General features: G+C 43.2%; 1 protein-coding gene across 2 annotated transcripts in view; it reads left to right on the top strand.

Annotated features, from left to right (window-relative positions):
- The window catches only part of TMTC1 (transmembrane O-mannosyltransferase targeting cadherins 1), a 150,569-nt gene that overhangs the window by 65,420 nt on the left and 66,268 nt on the right, over positions 1–18,881 (top strand). For both annotated transcript variants that reach the window (XM_071422391.1, XM_071422390.1), the window contains exon 8: positions 10,023–10,212. In XM_071422391.1, the coding sequence (XP_071278492.1) occupies positions 10,023–10,212 (190 nt within the window). The remainder of the gene's footprint in view (positions 1–10,022; positions 10,213–18,881) is intronic.

Here is an 18,881-nt window from a genome sequence, read left to right as displayed (position 1 = left end):
AGGGGTTTCTAAACCCAAAAGCTAAGTCACTCTCAGGGTATGAAACAGTGACTATTTTTACCACTGGCACTGTGGATTTTATTAACAGCCTTAGGAAAAACAAGTCAGAGTGCTGCTGGCTGAGGTCCTGCCTTGGCCCCAGCAGCAGCCCTGGCTTCACCTGCAGTCCAGCAACACCTACCCACTCCAAACCTAATTAAGGAAATCCATTCCAGTAAAAAGCAGTATTACTGTTCTGAAGGGATTCTAAAACCCTTTAATTATCCCAGCTCTTCCATTTCTGCTGAGCTTGATCTTAATCCTCATTTTAGCCAATTTACCCAGAAGGCTTTATCCTCCATTCAGGAAACCCGTCCCTTCAGCAGGTCTGAGTGTCAGTCCTGCAGGTGCTCTGAGACCCAGTGACCATCTCTGAACTGACAGCCCATGGTGCACCCTCTTACCCTTGTATTGGCAGCAAACCTTGTCCTTCCTCCTCTGTCAGACTCACACTGTAACTCTCATCTGAGATTTGCTGTGGTCAAAGCTGGAGCTCTTGCTGCCCAGCTGGCCTTGTGCCACTCATCCCAAGTGCAGGACTGGGATAACAGGTGGAGCTAGCAAGGTTCAAGTGACATAGGTGGGGTTTCCAGGAATGTCTGGGAAAATGGTTCTGCCCCTCTGCTCTGCTCTTGTGAGATCCCTCCTGGCACACTGCATCCAGCTCCAGGGTCCTTAGCACAGGAAATGCATGGAGATGTTGGAATGAGTCCAGGGGAGGACTGCAGGTGTGGTCACAGCTCTCTTCACAGAGACCAGGAGGCACAACTTCCCCAGGATTTTTCCTGGGGAAGGCAGTGAGAAAGCTCAGAGAAAGAAGAGAAAACAATTCTTATCTCTATTTGCTGCTCCTGTTGTTTGGCACATGTGGAATGTGTTATGGAGATTGTTTACCCAAAGTGATTTGTTAACTGGACTCTGGTGTTGGTTGTTTGGATTGATTGACCAATTAGGTCAAAGCTGTGTTGTGACTGTCTGTAAGGGGTCACAGGTTTTTCTTTAGTGTAGAATATAGTATATTATTAGTATGTAGTATAATATAGGAAGCTTAATAAAGGAATTGTTCAGCCTGCTGAGATCACTGGAGTCATTGCAGGTTATTCCCCAGTTGGGGGACACCCTGCTACTGTCCTGCAGGAGCGTTTGTGCTACTTCAGAGAAGCTCCTAAGCAGGGTGTGTTCCTCACCTGTGGACAGCTACAGCAGCAGCAGCATGTGAAGAGCTGGTGTGGGAAGCTTTTAACAAGGTTTTGAAGGCAGTAATTAGCATACAGCATTGAAGCCAAGATGTTAACTGCAGCTTGGGTTGAATTGGGAAGAAGGCAGTGGAAGAGCTAAGTTTGGTGTTGAGACAGAAACTAAAGGATCAGTTTTGGGTAGTGCTCTTGAAGTGATTAGTAACATCGTTACTGTAGTCAAAGCAAGGATTAGAGTCAGGCAGTGGGCAAGTTGTTTTGTAACTCTGAAGGTTATTTGGGTCACAAATGGGAGTTTTTTGTTTTCAAAGAGTTGTCTTTATTTGAGCTGGAAATGTGGTTTTTATGTATGTCTCGCCAGGGTAAATGTTATGCTTTTCAACAGAGCTGAAAATTATTCTAAGACTTGGCCAGCTCTGTGGGACTGGAAGGAAGGCTGATAACAGTGGAATAAAAAAGAAAAACAGTAGTTTGGAAATGTGTGGCAGCCTTTGTGAAATTCATGAAGCTAGGCCTGGAGCTGGGGTCTGGGCTGACACAGGATGAACCCAGCGGAGCACTGTAACTTTGGCTGGGTTTATTGGGGCCACCATTAGGGGTAGGTGTCAGTTAGGGGGTTGAAAAAGCAGTGACTTGTGAGGTCAGAATCTGTGATCCCTTAGAGCTGATACAGCCTACAGTGCAGGACTGGGGGTGTGAGGGGTCTGTGCATGTAGAACTTAGGGTGTATCAAAGGAATCTAAGAGGAGACAGGTTCCAAGCAAGCCAAGGGTGTGACACACAACAGGCAGCTGAGCTGGAGCTCCCTCCTGCAGGACACCAAGTGTGTGCTGAACCTTTATGCAGGGTCTAAGAGAGATTTGCCAAGTTGAAATAAGAAATCCAGGCTACTAAATATGGAGAGACCACATCCAACTCAGAAACTCCAGCTAGGAACTGAGGGAAAATTATCATCTTTTATGCTTTACTTGGCATGGACTTCTGGTCACTGCTGGATAGACCTTTGATGTGGCTCAGTTTGGCCCTAGAAAATGCCTATGTGTTCTATGTAACTTGTCTCCAATCTTGGACAACACAAATGTATAAATTAAAGTAGACAGATAATAATTTATTTAACAATTGAAGGGCATAATATGCTGAAATGATGACAGTTTTTCAGTCTTTAGAAGCAGTCATCTGTTCAGCATGCTCACTAAGTTACTGTTGTTAAAATTACCAGCGATATTCCCAAGTACCTCAAAGCTTAGTGGCACAAATGAGAGCCACATTTCCATGGCCCTCAATGTATTGCTTGGCAAAGGTGGTCTGAGGAGATGAGATGTGTCTGTCATTGCCTTTCTCAGTGGAGGCAGAAGTGAAGGTGTTGGGAATCCTTCTATTCCTAAGCCCTGCCATGGAAGCCTGTCCATCCAGGCTGTTGCAGAATGCACTGTCTCCAGTGGCCTTACCTTAAACAACACAGACTTTGATCTCAAAATCTGCAATGGGTAAGCAATATTTGAGATAGAAAAACCAATCCCAAACCTCTGTTCAAACATTCTTGCTCGTATCAGACAGAATTTGAGGGAGAATGCAACTAGAAAGGTTTTGAGGGCTACCCAGCTTTATGCAAACAGTGTACCAAAAGTGCAGGTCCAAGTCAGGAGGGTGTTGAGTGCAGGGCTGACATGCTTCAGATGTTTTGCTCAATGTTTTTTTCTTCTGCCCTTCTTGAGAGGAAAGAAGTAGGAGGCCTCTGGATAAACAGATTTTATTACCAATACTGTGGCAAGACAAGGGAAAAATCCGTTGTGCAGCATGTCTCAACCTGTGAGAAACAGATTGAATTTTACCTGTAACTTCTAATTAAGTCTCCTTTTTAAAAAAGCTATGTCTTTGGGAGTCAAGTTATATTAATTTCTGCTGGCATTTGCCTTGTGATCTCTGGTGGCTGATCACCCTGGGCGTGAAGCAGGTTATTTGTGGTGCTTCCTTAAATAGTTAATGCATTTCTGCTAGGACTGCCTTGAGATAACATTGTCCTGTGGTTGAACTGTTCTCTCTGTAAGCTGGCTTTCTGTATTGCTTTGCTATTTCAATCAGGTAAATGAGAATTCAGTGCTGCAGAAAGCTGAAGAAGTGCTTATACATAAAAACTGGCACATAATCCTTTTCACAGAGATTTATGACTGTTTTCTGAGCATTGCATTTAATCATCCCAGTTGTAACTTCAAAGGCAATGAACTACCAAGAGGGGAACCATGGACCTGTGCTGGGAAAATGGGTCCCTGTGCCAGCCAGTTCTGCCAAGGAAATAGAAGTCAAGTGTAGCAACTACTTTGATATGGAGTTTTCATGGACCTTAGGCTAGAAAATAGCATTAAAATAGACCCCTATAAAATAGACATACCAGCTCTTAATCAGCCAGGCTGGCACATGCTGATTGGGTGGTGAGGTTCTGCCTGGTTTGTCAGTGCTTTCTGTTGCGTGCTCAAAGGTGTTTAAGTTCAGCCCTACGTGTAATACCTGCAGGCACCCAGCAGTCAGGGCTCACTTCTAACAAAAGAGAGAACAGCAATGTTGGTAAAAATTGCTCTCATGCCTACCCAGGGGCCAGACAGCCCATGCATTAAGCATAAACTGTAGTCTTTATTCCACTGGATGTTGGGAGTTGGGGAAGGCCTGGCTTGGAAGATGATTCTCCAAAGCAGAGGTTGCCCTGCAGAGAAGGTGGCACTCCCAGAGCCACAGGAAAGATTTCACCATCTCTCTCAGCCAAGAGTTCTTGGTGTGATGAGCAGACCCTGGCAGTGCTGCTGTGGGATTTGATAGGCATTTCAATGGGCTGTGGTGCTTGCTGCAAGTGCTGGTTACACAACAAGCCTTCCCTGCCAGAGCCTGTGTCTGAATTTGCTTTCCAAAACCCTTCCACACAGAAGGGGTGGAGAGTGGCCAGCCTCTGAGGCAAAGCAGCGTGCCCAGAACATCCCTTTGGCTCCCAGCAGCACTGGGTGGGCAGTGCTCTGGGATACAGTGAGCCATTTCCAGAAACATTACCCCAGCAGGTTTATGAGGTCTGGTTTTGAATTTCTTGAGCATCTCAGTGGCTGTCCACAGAACCCTCCATCTGCTGCTGCCTCAGTGATCCTCTCCTGAAGCAGCTGCCCACTGCTGGGCTCTGCTGGTGAATTTGGGCTGCATGACACTGGAATGTGCTGCTGTTGGTGAGGAGCTGAGGGTCAGGTGTGATCACAAGGCACATCCTCATCCACAGCACAGGGGGAAAACACTGTGAAGTCAGTCCCAGGTTTTTCAGCACTGAGATTCTGACAGGAGGCTTGGGTTTCACTGGAAACTCACAGGCTGTTTCAAATTCTTGTAGAGAATTTTGTATTTTTCAGGTTCTTAGCCACAGAGTTGAAACAACTGAGAGAGACAGAGTAAAGCTCTTCAGGCAGTGTAGCTATAGAAGACAGCATGTCTGCTTTCCCCCATGTCCCTGGTGCACACAAGCCCACCTTCCAGAGGAGTTACCTTGCTATTCATCAGGCTGCAGCACTTTGTTCATCCCTGTCTTTCCTACTCTTGTCCCCTACTGATTGGCAGCTCTGCAAACCTAAATGCAGAAGGTTTGGTGAAAGGGAATACACAGGTACTTTTCTAGTTACAAGTATTTTCTGTCTAATACTCGCATTTGGATGTTAAATGGAATTTGTCTGTCTGCTCCTTGTTTGTGTAGTTTACTCCACTATCTCTGAATGAGCTGGATAGACAGAGTGGGAATTTTTTTTCTTCTAAGGCTCTGAAAAGAAAATGTTCAGGCTGACAATATACAGAGCAGAAAAATAAACTCGTGTGGGAAGGTATGACTGGACTGGGAGTTCCCTAGGGGGAGTGTAAATATTACAATTTGAAGGCAATATCCAAAATACCACCACCTGGTTATAATTGCAGCCACATGTATCCTAGGAGGGCATTATTGTGAACTGCCTTGTCAAACACACTTGGGTTTAGGGCTTTGTAAGAGGATGAAGAGAGCCTTGAGCCAAAATCAGTTCAGCTGTTAATACAAATGAGAAGCTCTTTTCCCTAATAAAAAAGCTCTTCTTACCCTTATAGTGAACTGAAATCTCCCTGAGTGCCTGGCAGTGTGCAGGTTGTGTCAGAAGAGCATAACCACAGGTTCTGTGACTTCTGAAAGGGCAAAAATTGTATTCCTGCTTCTGTTTCAGATCCCCACCTTTTTTCCCCCCATAAAGATAGATCCTCCCCTTCTTTTTTCCCCAAGTACTAGTTAAGTGCACTTATTACCTGCCTTCTAGACAAGCCCATTTTTCCCCAACCAGGAGGATGGTTTGCCTCTGCTTTGCTAAAATCCCCAGTGCTGGGAGATGTTTCACTTGCAGGTGGGTACCCTGATGGGTCTTTGTGGGTAGGGGCTGTCTGCCAGGAGTGGGATGGGCTGGCCCAGAACTGAGGGTCTGGTGGGTTGCAGCACAGTATGCACTTAGAAAAAATAGTATCACTATTATATATGCATGTAATCTATAATGTACATGTCTGTAATTATATGTATAATATACATATAATGCATATTATATATTTATTTTATATCACTGTTATCATATAGGCCCCCACTTTTCCATGCAGCTTTGGTGGGACATGGTCAGAGCTTTGTGATCACTCTTGCAGCACAGTTTTAGAAAGAAATCCATAGTCCCTGGATGCTGTGGGGAGAAAGCTTAAACTGCTCCAAAATCAGAAAAGACAGGAAAAGCCTCATACATTTCTATAAATCTTGTATTTTTTTTTTTTTTACCTAGTCTCAGATTCCTTGTGCTCTGATTGCCTGGGTTTGGCAGAGCTGAGATGAAGGCTTTTCCAAGCTCCTTGGTCTCTGTTACAGCAATTCCTCAAGTATTTTCCTGTCATATTGTTATGGCTTTGAGTAGTACCCTTTTGCATTCATTTTTGCAGCAGAAACAATCAGTTCAGATGTTGTTTTCTGCAACAAGTTCTAGATATGAGTCATCCTGTATTTATCTCAAAGCATGCAACAGAACATTGAAACTAAAAAAAATGAAAGCTAAACAAACTGGATTGCCATGACAACACTGGCTACCTACAGGAGGAACTGTGTTTTTCTGAGCATGCCAGCGATGATGAGAATTGAAGAGAACACTTGAAACCCACTGAAATGTGGATTTCCATGTTCATTTTGCAAATTAAAAAATTGCTGCAATGCAAATGCTGTTACCTGGCCTGGAGGAAAACTGTTTGCCAGTTAAGAGGCAGAATCTTCCAGTCACCTCACCAGTAATACTCTGATTTTCATGGGATTAACTGAGAGAGTGGGAGGAATTTTTCTCCCTTGGAATTCCAGCAGACACTAGAAGCAATATCAAGAAGATCATTAATTTAAAATCTAATTCACTCAGTCAACTAATTAGAAGAAAATACTCTTGTTGCCATTTGCAGGTAGGCTGCTGAAATGTAATTAGCTCCTGGAGTGATTTCAGAATCTTCAAGTCTTTTCAAAATTTGCAAATTAGTTCCTTGAGGTGTTGGCTTTGGGTAAGAGGTTTCTTCCAAACTTTCTCCTGTGTTTAGCTTTCTCCTTAGTCTAGTGATACAAGAGCCACATAGATGTGAAGGAATATCATATGCTTTTGAGAGCCATAAATAAAAAGCAGCCCTGGATTGTCAGTAACTATTATTAGCATCTTGTTATTTTTTTGTTCCTGGTACACAGAATAGCAATAGTTTATAAATGCTTTATTTTATACGGCCATCCATCATGTTCAAGGACAGGCTACCAATGCTGAAGGCATATCCAAACTTTTGCTTGACTCAGAGCCTGCTGAAGGCTTTGTTTGAGTGCCTCCAAACGTCAGGCAGTGCCTCCATGGCTCTCAGGTGCCATGACTGCTAATGTCACATGCGCCTTCAGAGAGGGAGCGTGGGCTCAGCCTGGAGATGTGGCCCCAGGAGGGTGTCTGCAGAGGCCAGCCACCCAACTGGACACTGGTGGTGATGATTGTCACAGGCTTTAAAATGTTTCACTGCTGTTGGAAGAGAGTATTTAAGGGCTAATTATTGCCATAGTGGAATGGGGCGATGGTTCTCCTTCAGGAGCTGCCTCTGGGAGCAAGCTGTGCATATGGCTCCCAAGGAAGACTGAAACCTCACAAGCACTTGGAAACAGACACTTGCTTACAAACCTGTCCTCGTCAGTCAGTGGCCTGGAGTTGTCTTCCCATCTTCAACAGCAACTTTCCAGTAGAAATGCAGTCCTACCTTTCCAGTAGAAATGCATTAACTCACACTGATCTGACAACTCTGAATACCTCTGAAATTAAGTGGACTCAATTTGTTATGGCAGCAAACTGTTCATTTATTCTGTGCTGTGTAAGGATCTATCAGCTCCTGCCTTATCAGTGGAGATGCAGAAAAGCAGCTAGTCTGTCCTTCACTGCAGTGCTGCAAAGATCCCAAATGTCATCTTGTTCCTTCCTACCCAGCAGCCCAGTCTGAGGAAGCAGGGGAGGGTTTTCTGGTGTGTGTTGTGGTTTGCAAACAAACTTCTATGAATATTGTGATGCCTGTTGAAAATGTTAATATATGCCAGGGCATAAAAGGACACTCCCTCCAAAAACTGGGCTCTTCTAAAGCATCAAGTGCAAACTAACTCAGTGCTTCTGGAAATCCTGTCAAATATACGTACTTGTAGTAACAATATCATATGCCATGACATTATCCAGATTCATTTGAAAAGACATGCTTTTGTTTTAACAATAAAGCCAGAAATGGATCTGAGTTTGGCTTTGAAGTAAGTAGCTGTAAATAAATGCTGGCAGCCTTTTCTGAGCTGATGTGTTGAGGGTGATGGAGAAGTGTGTTTTATTGTGGCTGAGCAGAGGTGGGTCAGGCCACACATAATGTCACGAGTGAGTGCCTTGGTGTGATTAAGTCTCAGAGGATTTTGTGTTGCTGTGTCTCTCTGTAATGTGTGCCAGAAGGGTTGGTGACTAGAAAACACATTTGTTTCTTTAGGAAGAGTGAACAATCAAAATTTTAAGAATCGCTTGAGCAAAATTAGGTTATGTTTTTGAGGGATGCTCTCTTAAATAGGAACTGGCTTTTTAATCGCTGCCTCTGTTAAGAGAAGATTGATTTTCTTTCTTTCCCTTTTGTTTAGTACCTCAGGGTGAGAAGGTGAGGAAAGTGCAGGGGATGGAAGAGAAGTGTATCAAATGGCTGAAAACCTTAAAAATGTGGGAATATTCCACTTCCCAGAATTGGGAGTTGAGAAGGATCTGTGGGAAAATGAGAATGTGCCTCTGTGACTGTTTACAATGACACATTCCATCTCAGTAAGCCTCCTTGCTTTTGGGTCACTGTGCTGCTGGAGACATTTGTTTTTTGGATGAGAAGAGAAACTGATACCCTCACTTTGTAGTTATTTAAGTATGTTTTCACAGAAATTCAGGGCCCAACACCCATCTGGGAACTTCCTGCCTGGAGTCACACTGAGCTTCAGTGTCCTACCATTCTGCAACAAATCTGATGTTGTAAGTGCTGTTGTAAGAGGCTGCATTTTTGCCACAAAGGGCCATGTTTGTAAGTGGCAAGTGAGACAATCCTCTGTCTACCTGCCTTGACATTTCTGCCATCCTTTGTTACCATTTTAATAAACCTGTAAGGTACCATGGCAACTGGGTGTGATAACAGCTGCCAAAGCAGGCTCAGATGGAAGAAATCCTAGGCAGGATGGAATGTAATTTTTTCCTTTTTTTGAGTATTTGCCACTTTTGGTGCTGTGTACAATTTGGACTATTCCATTAGCAAGCAAGGGATGGGTTTGTCTCTTTTGAAGGCTGTCACAATTTTACTTGGTTGACTTCACAATTACTGGAATGATCAATCTGCAGTCTCTTGTACTTAAAACTATTTCAACTTTAGATGTGCTTTTTGGCAAGTAGATGCCAAGAAGCAAAAGCCTGGGGCACAGAGGGATGTTGGTTTGATTTGTCTTTTTTCTTGTTTTCTTTAACCCAGTGGCACACATGCTGTTCTTTTTTAGTCCTTTGAAAGCCCTGCATACTTCCCAGAGGGTAGCACTCTCCCCATTCCCATTCCCCATTAATTTCCTCTCTCTTGAGAATAACAATTATTGAAGATTGCAACAATTTGAAATCCCTACTTGACCATCACTTCTATGGCACATCTCATGCAATCTGGCCCCAGCCCTAAGAGACTGTGATGGGATCAGCTAAGAATCACTCTGCCCCTCCTTTCTTCTGTATTTTCTCCCTGTTCCTTGATTTGCAAAGAGAAAAGGGTCTGACTTTAATTGCTCCATGTTGTGCAGATAAAAAAAATTCTAAATTGTAAGTTAAACACAGCTAAAGGGATATTTGCAGCAGTGATGCAGTGAAGTGTATAAAAGTTCAATATATATGTATGTACCTGCGTAGTTATTCATTTATTGTTTAAATTGGTATAAAGTCACTTCAAAAATCTAACATTCAAATGGGAGTTGAAGTTCTGTTAGTTTTCCAAAGGCTGGTGCATGTAACCATGTAACTATTACAGATCTTATGCTATTTCTTCAAATGACCTGTTAAAGTGCCCCTCACCTATGGCAGCATCTCTGTTTGCAGGGAGGTGTGGTGCTGCCTGTTGGGGCAGTGTTGTTGATTAGTTTTTTTTCTTGTTTCCTCCTCCTGTATGTGGTAAATGCCAAAGGAGGATGTTTCCTGTGCTGGCAGCCATTCCATGGATTACATGACCTGTTTTCATTTGCAGGTTTTTAACCTACTCCTACCTTCTGGCCTTCAATGCGTGGCTGCTGCTGGCACCGATCACCCTGTGCTACGACTGGCAGGTCGGCAGCATCCCTTTGGTGGAGTCCATCTGGGACGTCAGGAACTTGGCCACGGTGTTCCTGCTGCTGGTGATGACATTGCTCAGCCTACACTGCGTTGCTGCATTCAAGGTAACACCAAAAGCCGTGCAGTACAACCTAAAAAGAAAATAAATACAAAAGTGTTTTGTTTCCTGGTCTCCAGATGAAATGGTTGGTAAGCACATGTTTTCCTCTGGAATGCATTGGAGTGAGGTGAAAAATCATTCCAGTAATAACTAATGCAGGCAAGCTCAACTGATGAAAATGTCTCTCTAGTTGAATGTCTCAGTCTTTAATTGGTCTGATTTGAGGGCAGAACTTGGCCCGGACTACTGCATTCAATTATTGTTAATGATCCAAACCCCACTGAAGTTTTTAAGCATCTCTGCCTCTCCCATAATCATTAAGCTTTTTGTCACTTACTTTAAACAGGACTGGGAACTGTCATTTGCAGAGCCTTTTGAAAATAAAATCGATTCCTCTATTTGCACTTTTGCTAGGTTTCTAAAACCTAAACATTGCATACATCTTGATGAGGAGATCTTTTTTATCAGCAGAGTAATGGAATGTGGGAAATCGGAAATGACCTGGAAATTGTTCTTTAGTGTAAATAATACAGTTGGTAAGCCATACTTCCCAATTCAGCATTTCAGAGACACCATTAATCATATCACAGAAGTGAAAGTGAGGTTGTATAAGCCTTGTCAGAAGTCAGATATGCACTTCCATGGAAGGGTCTTTTTTGTGGATCATAGGGAGTTACAAGCTGTTTCTGTTTCGGTTGAGTTGTGGAAGCTTCTTTAGGAGAGGTGTCAGTACTCACTTTGGAAATAGCACAAAAGTTTCTCTTCCTTAAATGTGAGTATGGCTGAAAAGCATAGTTGAAGGGTGTCAGGTTTTAATACCTGTTATGCTAAAATGTGCAGGTCATGTACGTTTTCATTCTACCCTGGCAGTCTTCCCTGTGCTCCTGATAAGAGACAGAAAATGAACCAAAACAGTTTGAGACTGCAGAGCTATTAATTTAGATAATACATTCACAGATGCTGTATGGCAAATATGGGAAAACACCCTATTAGGTATTCACCAGTTCTACCTGCAGGTTGTACATCATCTCATATTCATCCTGCCTCCATTACTCACTGCTAGAAATATTCAGAACTGTTTGTATTAGACCTAATCCTGTTCTCAAGAAAGTTAATGATAAAATTCTCATTAGCCCAGTATTGAAGACTTCTGAAAAATCTTATTCCATGTTCATTGAAGTTTTATTTGCTTTTTATTTCTTCTCCTGCTGTCAGAACTATATGTAGGATTAATACTGTTGGTTTTCTTGAAAAAGATTTTATCATATTTTTATTACTTCTTAAAAAAAAACAATTCAGTCTGGATTTATGAATACCACTGTTTAATTTGAAACTGCAAGTTGTAATTTTTTTGTGAGAAGTTCAGTTTTTCTCTTGACCACTGTTAATGTTCAACAACATGAATTTTGCTTTTTGGGCACTGAAATTTGGGCACTGAATTTGGGCTTTGAAATTCATCTTAAAGATTCCTTTGTGTTTAGCCTTGAAAACCCCAAACACTGAATGAATTGGATCTGAAGTGATCTGCTTTTGTATCTAATCCAGTAAAACTAGAACCATCCTGACAAAGGGCTCTCATGAGCACTGGCAGCCTCCAGCTGGGAGCATGGAGCTGGTGATGATTCCTGGGGATCACCTTAGACGTGTTTCCCTCAGCCCTTGGTATGGAGTCACAGAAGGGTTTGGCTGGAAGGGACCTCAAAGACCATCCAGATCCAACCTCCCTGCCATGGGCAGGGACACCTCTCACTAGAGCAGGTGGCTCAGAGCCCCATCCAACCTGGCCTTGAACACTTTGAGGGATGGTGCGTATGTACATACATAATTAGAAGTATAATTGGAAATATTTTGCTTTTCAGGAAATTCTACATTTCTGATGCTATTTTCTGTTTTATTTTTAACAACTCCACAATCTCTGAATTGTGGTACTACCCTTCAGTGGTAGTGTTGGGTTGAGTGGTATGAATTACCGAGGAAAGCAAACAGGAAGCAGCACTTTGCCTGGAAATAAATGATGCCATTTGACTTCAAACAATCCCTTTTATAACAAGGAGAGGGGAGTTCAGGGCACATGAACTGAGGCACAATTCATTGTATTGGGGTCTTAGGAAAGCATCTCCAAATGCAGCAGTAGTGGCCTTTTACAGGGCATTGCTTCCCCCAGGAAGGACCATCCTTCAGTCAAGCCCCAGACAAGCTATTACTCGGTGCTTTACAGCTTAGAGGCAGCACAAGATCTATCAGTTGATTTCTCACATTTGGTAAAGTGTAAGATGTTCTGCTTTGTTTTGGAAGCACACAGAATAGTCTTAGCAGCCATTTTTCTCTCCTTTTTCATTGCAAGGTCTCACCTGGAAGAGGTAGCTTGCAATTTCCTAGGGAATGATTGTAGAGTGAACAGGCACGCAGTCTGTGTGTGCCTCTTTCTTTAGAGTGTAGGTGTGCAGGGGTAAGAGAGAATGAAACCTCATATTCATTCTCAGTGGCACCATTGCTTTCCTTTCTGCAGCACAGAGAATGGAAATGCTGGAAATTGTTTTGGCAGCAGTGAAGACATTGGTCCAGTGAACATTGAACTGATTTTCAGTGGCAAGAGGTGATGTGTGTGCATCCACAACACAGACTCACAGGAGACTCACAGAATGTTTTGTGTGGACTGTAATTGGAGAATCATGGATTGGATTTCTGCCTTTGTTGTCGTTGAATTTTAACCAGGGCTAGTTTGTTGACGTTTGTGATTAGGGTAATAACTCTGTTGGGCATGTATGTGTGGTGCTGATAAAGGACATCTAAGGCACAAAGCTTTCTTGTTTCATTTTGTGAACGTTGTTATACCTCAGAAAGAGAATCAGTGGAAGATTTCCACCCGTGGGTGCTTTCCTTGGAACATGTCTGTTACTAGATGGGGATTTAGTGATGGAAACTGCAGAAACAAGAGAAGGCAGTTCTCTAGTTTGTTTGGAGAGAGAGGCCTCCCTTCTCATCCTGCTCGTGAACCTTCACTGTTGTCTTCCTCTTTACTTAATGAGGAGATCACTTAAAAAATGGCTTTGTTAACTGGGTATAACTTGTGTTCTCTGGGTTGCTTCTCCTGTGTAGTGTGAATCCCTCTCACCAGCTGGAGAGCTCCCTGTGAGCAGCTCCCCAGGCAGGACTTGTTCTGCTCAACTCTTTGCAGTGAATGTCCTCACACAGGCTTCAGGCAGAGTGCTGGGGACGTGACAAAGGCTCGGGGTGCTATTGAAAATGCCTGCATCCTGGAGGAATTTTAATAGTTGGGAAAAGAGGATGACATTTATTGTTCGTTGACAAAGATAGCCTTGGCTATGAGGAATGGTTGTGGTGTGACTTCCAGATGGATTACAGAGGTGCCAGGAAATGGATGAGGCATTCTCTCAGTGGATGTTAAGCATGCCAGTCACAAGGTCAGAAAAATAATCTGGTGCTTCAGAAGGCCACTGGGGTAGCCAAGGGCCCGTGGCACTGCCTTTCTTTGCTGGAAGATACGGGGAGCACCTGGTGAACTGGAGGGAGGACAGTTCTTGGCATTATCATCAGGATGACAGTTATTTCTTTGACATGTCATAATAATTCAATGAGCATGAAAGGGAAGACCCTTCAGATGTTTGAAGCTCCACTCTGCATGGCATTTTTAGGTCGCTGCCTAATTAGCAGCTTGTCCCACGGTTTTAGCTGTGAATGTATGTATGCAGAGCACGTGATGGATGGGATTCCATTTTCCCTGTGGTACCTGACATATGGAGGGCTGATTGTGGGAAAACTCGTGTGTGTAATGGGCTAATTCAGTGGGGTGATCTGGAAAACTGACTTAAAGCAGTGGCTTTTGCACCTGGGCAATCTGGGGGAGTGTGGGAGAGTATTGCACCTCATACTGACAGCCCTCACACATTTGTACTCGTGACCAGCATTGTGAAGGTGCCTTCTGGTGGTTCACAGCACCTTCTGCTCCTTCAGCCCGAGCACATAATGATGTGCAGCAGTTTGCTCATGTCCGAGGACGACATGCTACTAACATTTCACATCAATTAAAAAAAAAAAAAAAACCAACAAAACCCCCCCCTAAAATATATATAATCTATATAAATATATATAAATAATATATTTTATATATATATATATATAAAATATATAACTTTTATAGAGAACATGCTTGGCTGTTCTGTGTGATGTGGCTACATATGGTACAGGAAATTGTGATGGTTTTCAGGTTATATTCATGGCATGTGACTGACATATGTATTATCCTGATCTTTTATATGCTACAGTTGGTTGTTTTTTATTTCAGAGCTAATTTTGAAGGTGATGCTGCCTCTTTGAATTTCCCTGCATGGTGTTTCTTAGCCAAGACAAGGCATTTTATACCATATTGTGATGACTTTATTTCGTGCTGTAATTGGCATCATATTGCCATTTATCTGGTGGATTATATGTGTGGATAGCATCTGAGCATATTCTTCAGTGACTTTCAGACTAAATTTCTTGGCTGACAACGTTCAGTATCATCCAGGAGAGGAATGCATTTGCATCTTCTCTTTGTGTGCATGTTTCTGTTGTTTTTGCTAGCACTCATTATGTGTATTTTGTCATGCTATTTACTTTACCCTGCACTCATGAGACCTTTGCCTCGTTTCCCAGGTTTGGCATTTCATTAATAAATCACAGCTTATGGACCTTTCTGGGGAACAATTGCCTTTTCTAATATTCTACAGCAGTACCAGCATAGTTAGAAAGTATGCCTAGCAAAATTTATATGCCACAACACTTCCAGAACAATACCTGCTTCAAAGGCACAGCAAGGTGAATAAGGCTATTTATTGATGGAGTCTATCTGACGAGCTGGAAACCACAGTCATTTCCATAAAAGGTCCATTTAAAATAAATCCTGCTTTCATTTTCCTGAGGGCCACTTGAATTCCTTCCACATAGAGAGAAGGTCAGGACTGATGTTCTTAATCCTTTGCAGCGAGTTTTTTCCTGTGCTGCTTCTGTTGTTAATATTTGCTGCAGGGAGAGAGCAATAAGCCAGAAAGAGTGTTCAGTGAAATCTGGAGGAAAGGGGGAGCCCCTTGCAGGCACCCCGAGCTCACTGAGTGCTGCCTTCCTGCTCCGCCGAGCGCCGCAGCCGTGTCCGCGGCGTGCGGGTCCCTGGTGGGGCTGGCAGGAGCAGGGGAGCCTTCCCAGGGAGCTCTCTGTGCCAGCTGACAGACTCAAGCTAAAGGGAAAAGCTGCCTTGGTCTGCATGTGACTGCTGGTTTGGATTCAGAAAGCAGCCACAAGAACTGTCAGAACACCTTGCGCGTCGGATTTTCTTTTGCTCGGTAGGTGTTTGGAAAGAGCAGGTTTGGAGCGTGGTGCTCGGAGTAAATACAGCCACAGCTTGAAGCAGTTCTGATTTGGCTCCCTGTGAATATGTTCAGCATCTCACCAAATGGGCTCTCACTGCCTGCAGCAGGGTGGTGTAGGTAATTATCACGGGGGCAGGGAGGTCTGCCATTTTCAGCATATTAAGGCTGAATTACTCCTTTTAATCTGCCATTTTCTTCTTCTGATTTGAGTTAGTATTTCAAGGCCCACTCAGAGCTGAAAGGTTTTGAAATGGCACAGTAGTAGGGGTGAGCAGGAGAGTGTAGGTGAAATGAGGAGTAAGAAATTTACAGCTGGGAGGGGTAATGAGTATTCATTGTGGCTCCTTGGCCTCAGTTAAACGTTGGGGTGCCAAGCTGCTGTGTGGGTTTTGGTTTTTGTTAGGCTCCTCTTGTTCCCTGTTACCTTCTCAAGAGCAAATTCACCATGAACCAAGTTGCTTTTCCAAAGATCGTGCTTTTAAGTACTGCAGATTTGTGCATTGAATTTTACCTGTTTCGTTTTTTTTTGCTTTCCCCACCTAATCAAGCAGCCTGCAGTCAAAGAATGAAAAGCAACCACAAGGTGAAAAGGCTTGTTCTAATTCCTGGAGCAATTTGTTGATTTTCCTATTTCCTTTTGGAATGTTCCACTTCTCTTTCAAAGATTTGTGTGCTTCTTCATCCTGCTCAAATGGGCTTGTCAAGTGGAATTAGAGGTTGCAGAAATTAAGGATTGGGAAAATGAGCTTATATCTTAAGGGACTTTCAGAAGCTTGAGTGAGAAAGACCATAAACACACAGCTGAATGGATGGGTAGCTGACTTCTACAGGGAAAAAGAAAATAGTAGATATCAAAATTTTACTCTGAGATGCTAATATAAAATATGAAATATTATGGGATATATTTCTGTACCCTGTTATGGGAATGGGAAAGTACTGCCTTCTGCTTTAATTCCATAATTGAAAGTCAAATTTCCAGAAGTGCTAAGCACCCACAATTCTCATGCAGGTAAAGTTTTTAGGCATTTTCAGCATTTCTGAAATCTGTGCTGTTTTACCTGGTACAGACCAGGACTTCCTTCTGGAAACAGAGAGGGAATGATCTTGTTAGGGTGGTCTGAGATGTGTGCCAAGGATTTCTCTTCAGATAATTCTGGGTGAGGAAGCCAGTGCTCCTTTCTGGGGTTTTGGTTTTGGATTCTGACTGTGTGTTTCAGTTTCTGGTGTATGTTTGCACCAGTTCCTGAAGAGGTGCTGCAGCTGGTGAACTGGAAAGTAGATTCTGTTGTTGCCAAATACTTCAAACAGTGTCAGTGTGTCAGGTAGTTAATACACAATCAGCAGTGATTATCAAAATAGCATTAGAAATCCGTGGCTATTTCTATCAAAACTAGATGATCACCAAGAAAAATTTAGTTATTTTAGGAAATGAGCGAGTTACTAAGCCTGGCATTCGAGTAGCTGCTGCTACTGAAGATGCTGATTTTTAATTTTGTTTTTTTAAATGAGATGAGAAAATAAAACTCCTAATAAAGTGTAGTGATTACAGAATTTGTGGCTCTTTTTCTAGGAGCAAGCTGATTAAGACAGGTGTCTGAGGTAGTTTTGAAGCTGGTAAGTTACCTTTTGCTTACCAAGTGCTTGAGTTTTTCAGACCATCTGTTGACACCTGACTTTTGGCATCATTCACTTGGAAGCAGTGGCACAGGCAGCAGAGTGAAATAACCACAGCTCCACAGTGCCCTGCTGTTTGGTCACAGTAGATAAGGATATGTGTGTCCCATCCATGTTTCTGCTGGTGTCCTGAAGGAGAGCATGCTGGTGGTGCATGGAGCGTGGTACAGCTCTGCCATGGCCCATCTGTGTGTGCACCAGTCAGGTGAGACCTGGAAACACCCACAGCTCCTGTCAGCTTTACAACCACAGAGATTTCTTTTTTTTTTCCCTGCCTTTGAAGGAATCAATCCCTAGGGTTAATTCCTGATTAGCTCAATGCTTTCTTTTTATCACCTTATGCATGAATGGAGAGTGAATTTGACATGCTTCCACACCATCCCTTTTATGTTTAATGCTGTGTATGTGGAAAGTGCAAGAGTGGATGTTTGCAGATGCTGACCTCTTGCCAGGTGAGATGCTCACAGTGGTTTGATGCAGGCTGGTGAGGAGTCACATTGCTGAGCCACTTGTGGCTTCATGGGAGAGTGGCACAGCAGGAATAGATGAAGCAGAGTTGTGTGCATTCTGCACTTAGGGTTTGCACAAATGGATGTTAGGAATACACTGAAGAAGTGTCATCCTCTGTCTGTGGTCTGCAGAGAGTCATGCAGCTTCTCTGAGTCTCTGTGTCTCTTTTGATGGATAATGCACTTACCTCCTAGGCCTGGAAGGGTTTGAAAATGTGTAATAGCAATCATTGCTTTTGTACAGCTGTGCACTACCAGCTTTCCTGGATGCAGCTTTTCTGCACATGCAGTCAGGTGTTCCAAGCAGAACATCTCACTGTCTGCACTGGGCCATCCAGAGCTCACTGTCACAGGGATTGCTGCCTTTGGTAGGAAGGAGATCTTTACTCCATGGAGCTGTTGGATCTAGCTGGTGGAGAGGTGACACTTCTTTCATTCTCAAAAAAAAAAAAAACCAGTTAGAGGAAGGAATTAAACCCAATTGATTGCCTTTCCATCAAACAGGCAAGCACGTATGAACACCTTCAGAAACATTCTGAGGTAGAACAGAATGGAATTTGCTTGGATTTGTTTGCCCAGCTGCTGTCTTCCCTGAGGTGCAGCTCAGTCCAGCCAGGAGAAATGCTGTCCTCACAGCTCTGCTTTCCAGTGCCTCAGCCCTTGGAGGTGCCAGGCAATGTGAACATCAGTCCTGTCAGCACAGTGCAGACTTCATGGATCTGGCACCTCAGACCATGCCTCCTCCAGGGGAAGAGTAAGGAATTCACTTATGCAAGCCCACAGTTATGGCAGTAATGCTGAAGTGACCTGTGCACCTCCTGCACTCACACTTAGAGGGCTCTGCCTTGTAGGAGACTTGTGCTTTAGTGGTAGGCAGCAAATACTTATTTATGGCTTAGGAATATGTCTTACATGTAAAATGGAAAGACCTCTTCAGTTGTAAATTCTAGAGTTTCTTCCTTTTCCCCCACATTGCTAAGGAAGCAATTTTTGAGATTTATTGTTGTATTGATGATGTTTGACCTTGGAGTGATTCTTTGATATTCTGTTTGAGACAGTGGGACACTTTTTTTGCCTTGCCCTTGGGAGAAATAGTTTTCTCTAGTTCTTTGATAAGTCTGTGA

Source organism: Agelaius tricolor, unplaced genomic scaffold, assembly GCF_023055355.1.
Source record: "Agelaius tricolor isolate 1412-34295 unplaced genomic scaffold, bAgeTri1.0.p SCAF_3, whole genome shotgun sequence".
In the NCBI taxonomy this organism is placed as follows: Eukaryota; Metazoa; Chordata; class Aves; order Passeriformes; family Icteridae; genus Agelaius; species Agelaius tricolor.
This window is presented reverse-complemented; position numbering and strand designations above follow the sequence as displayed.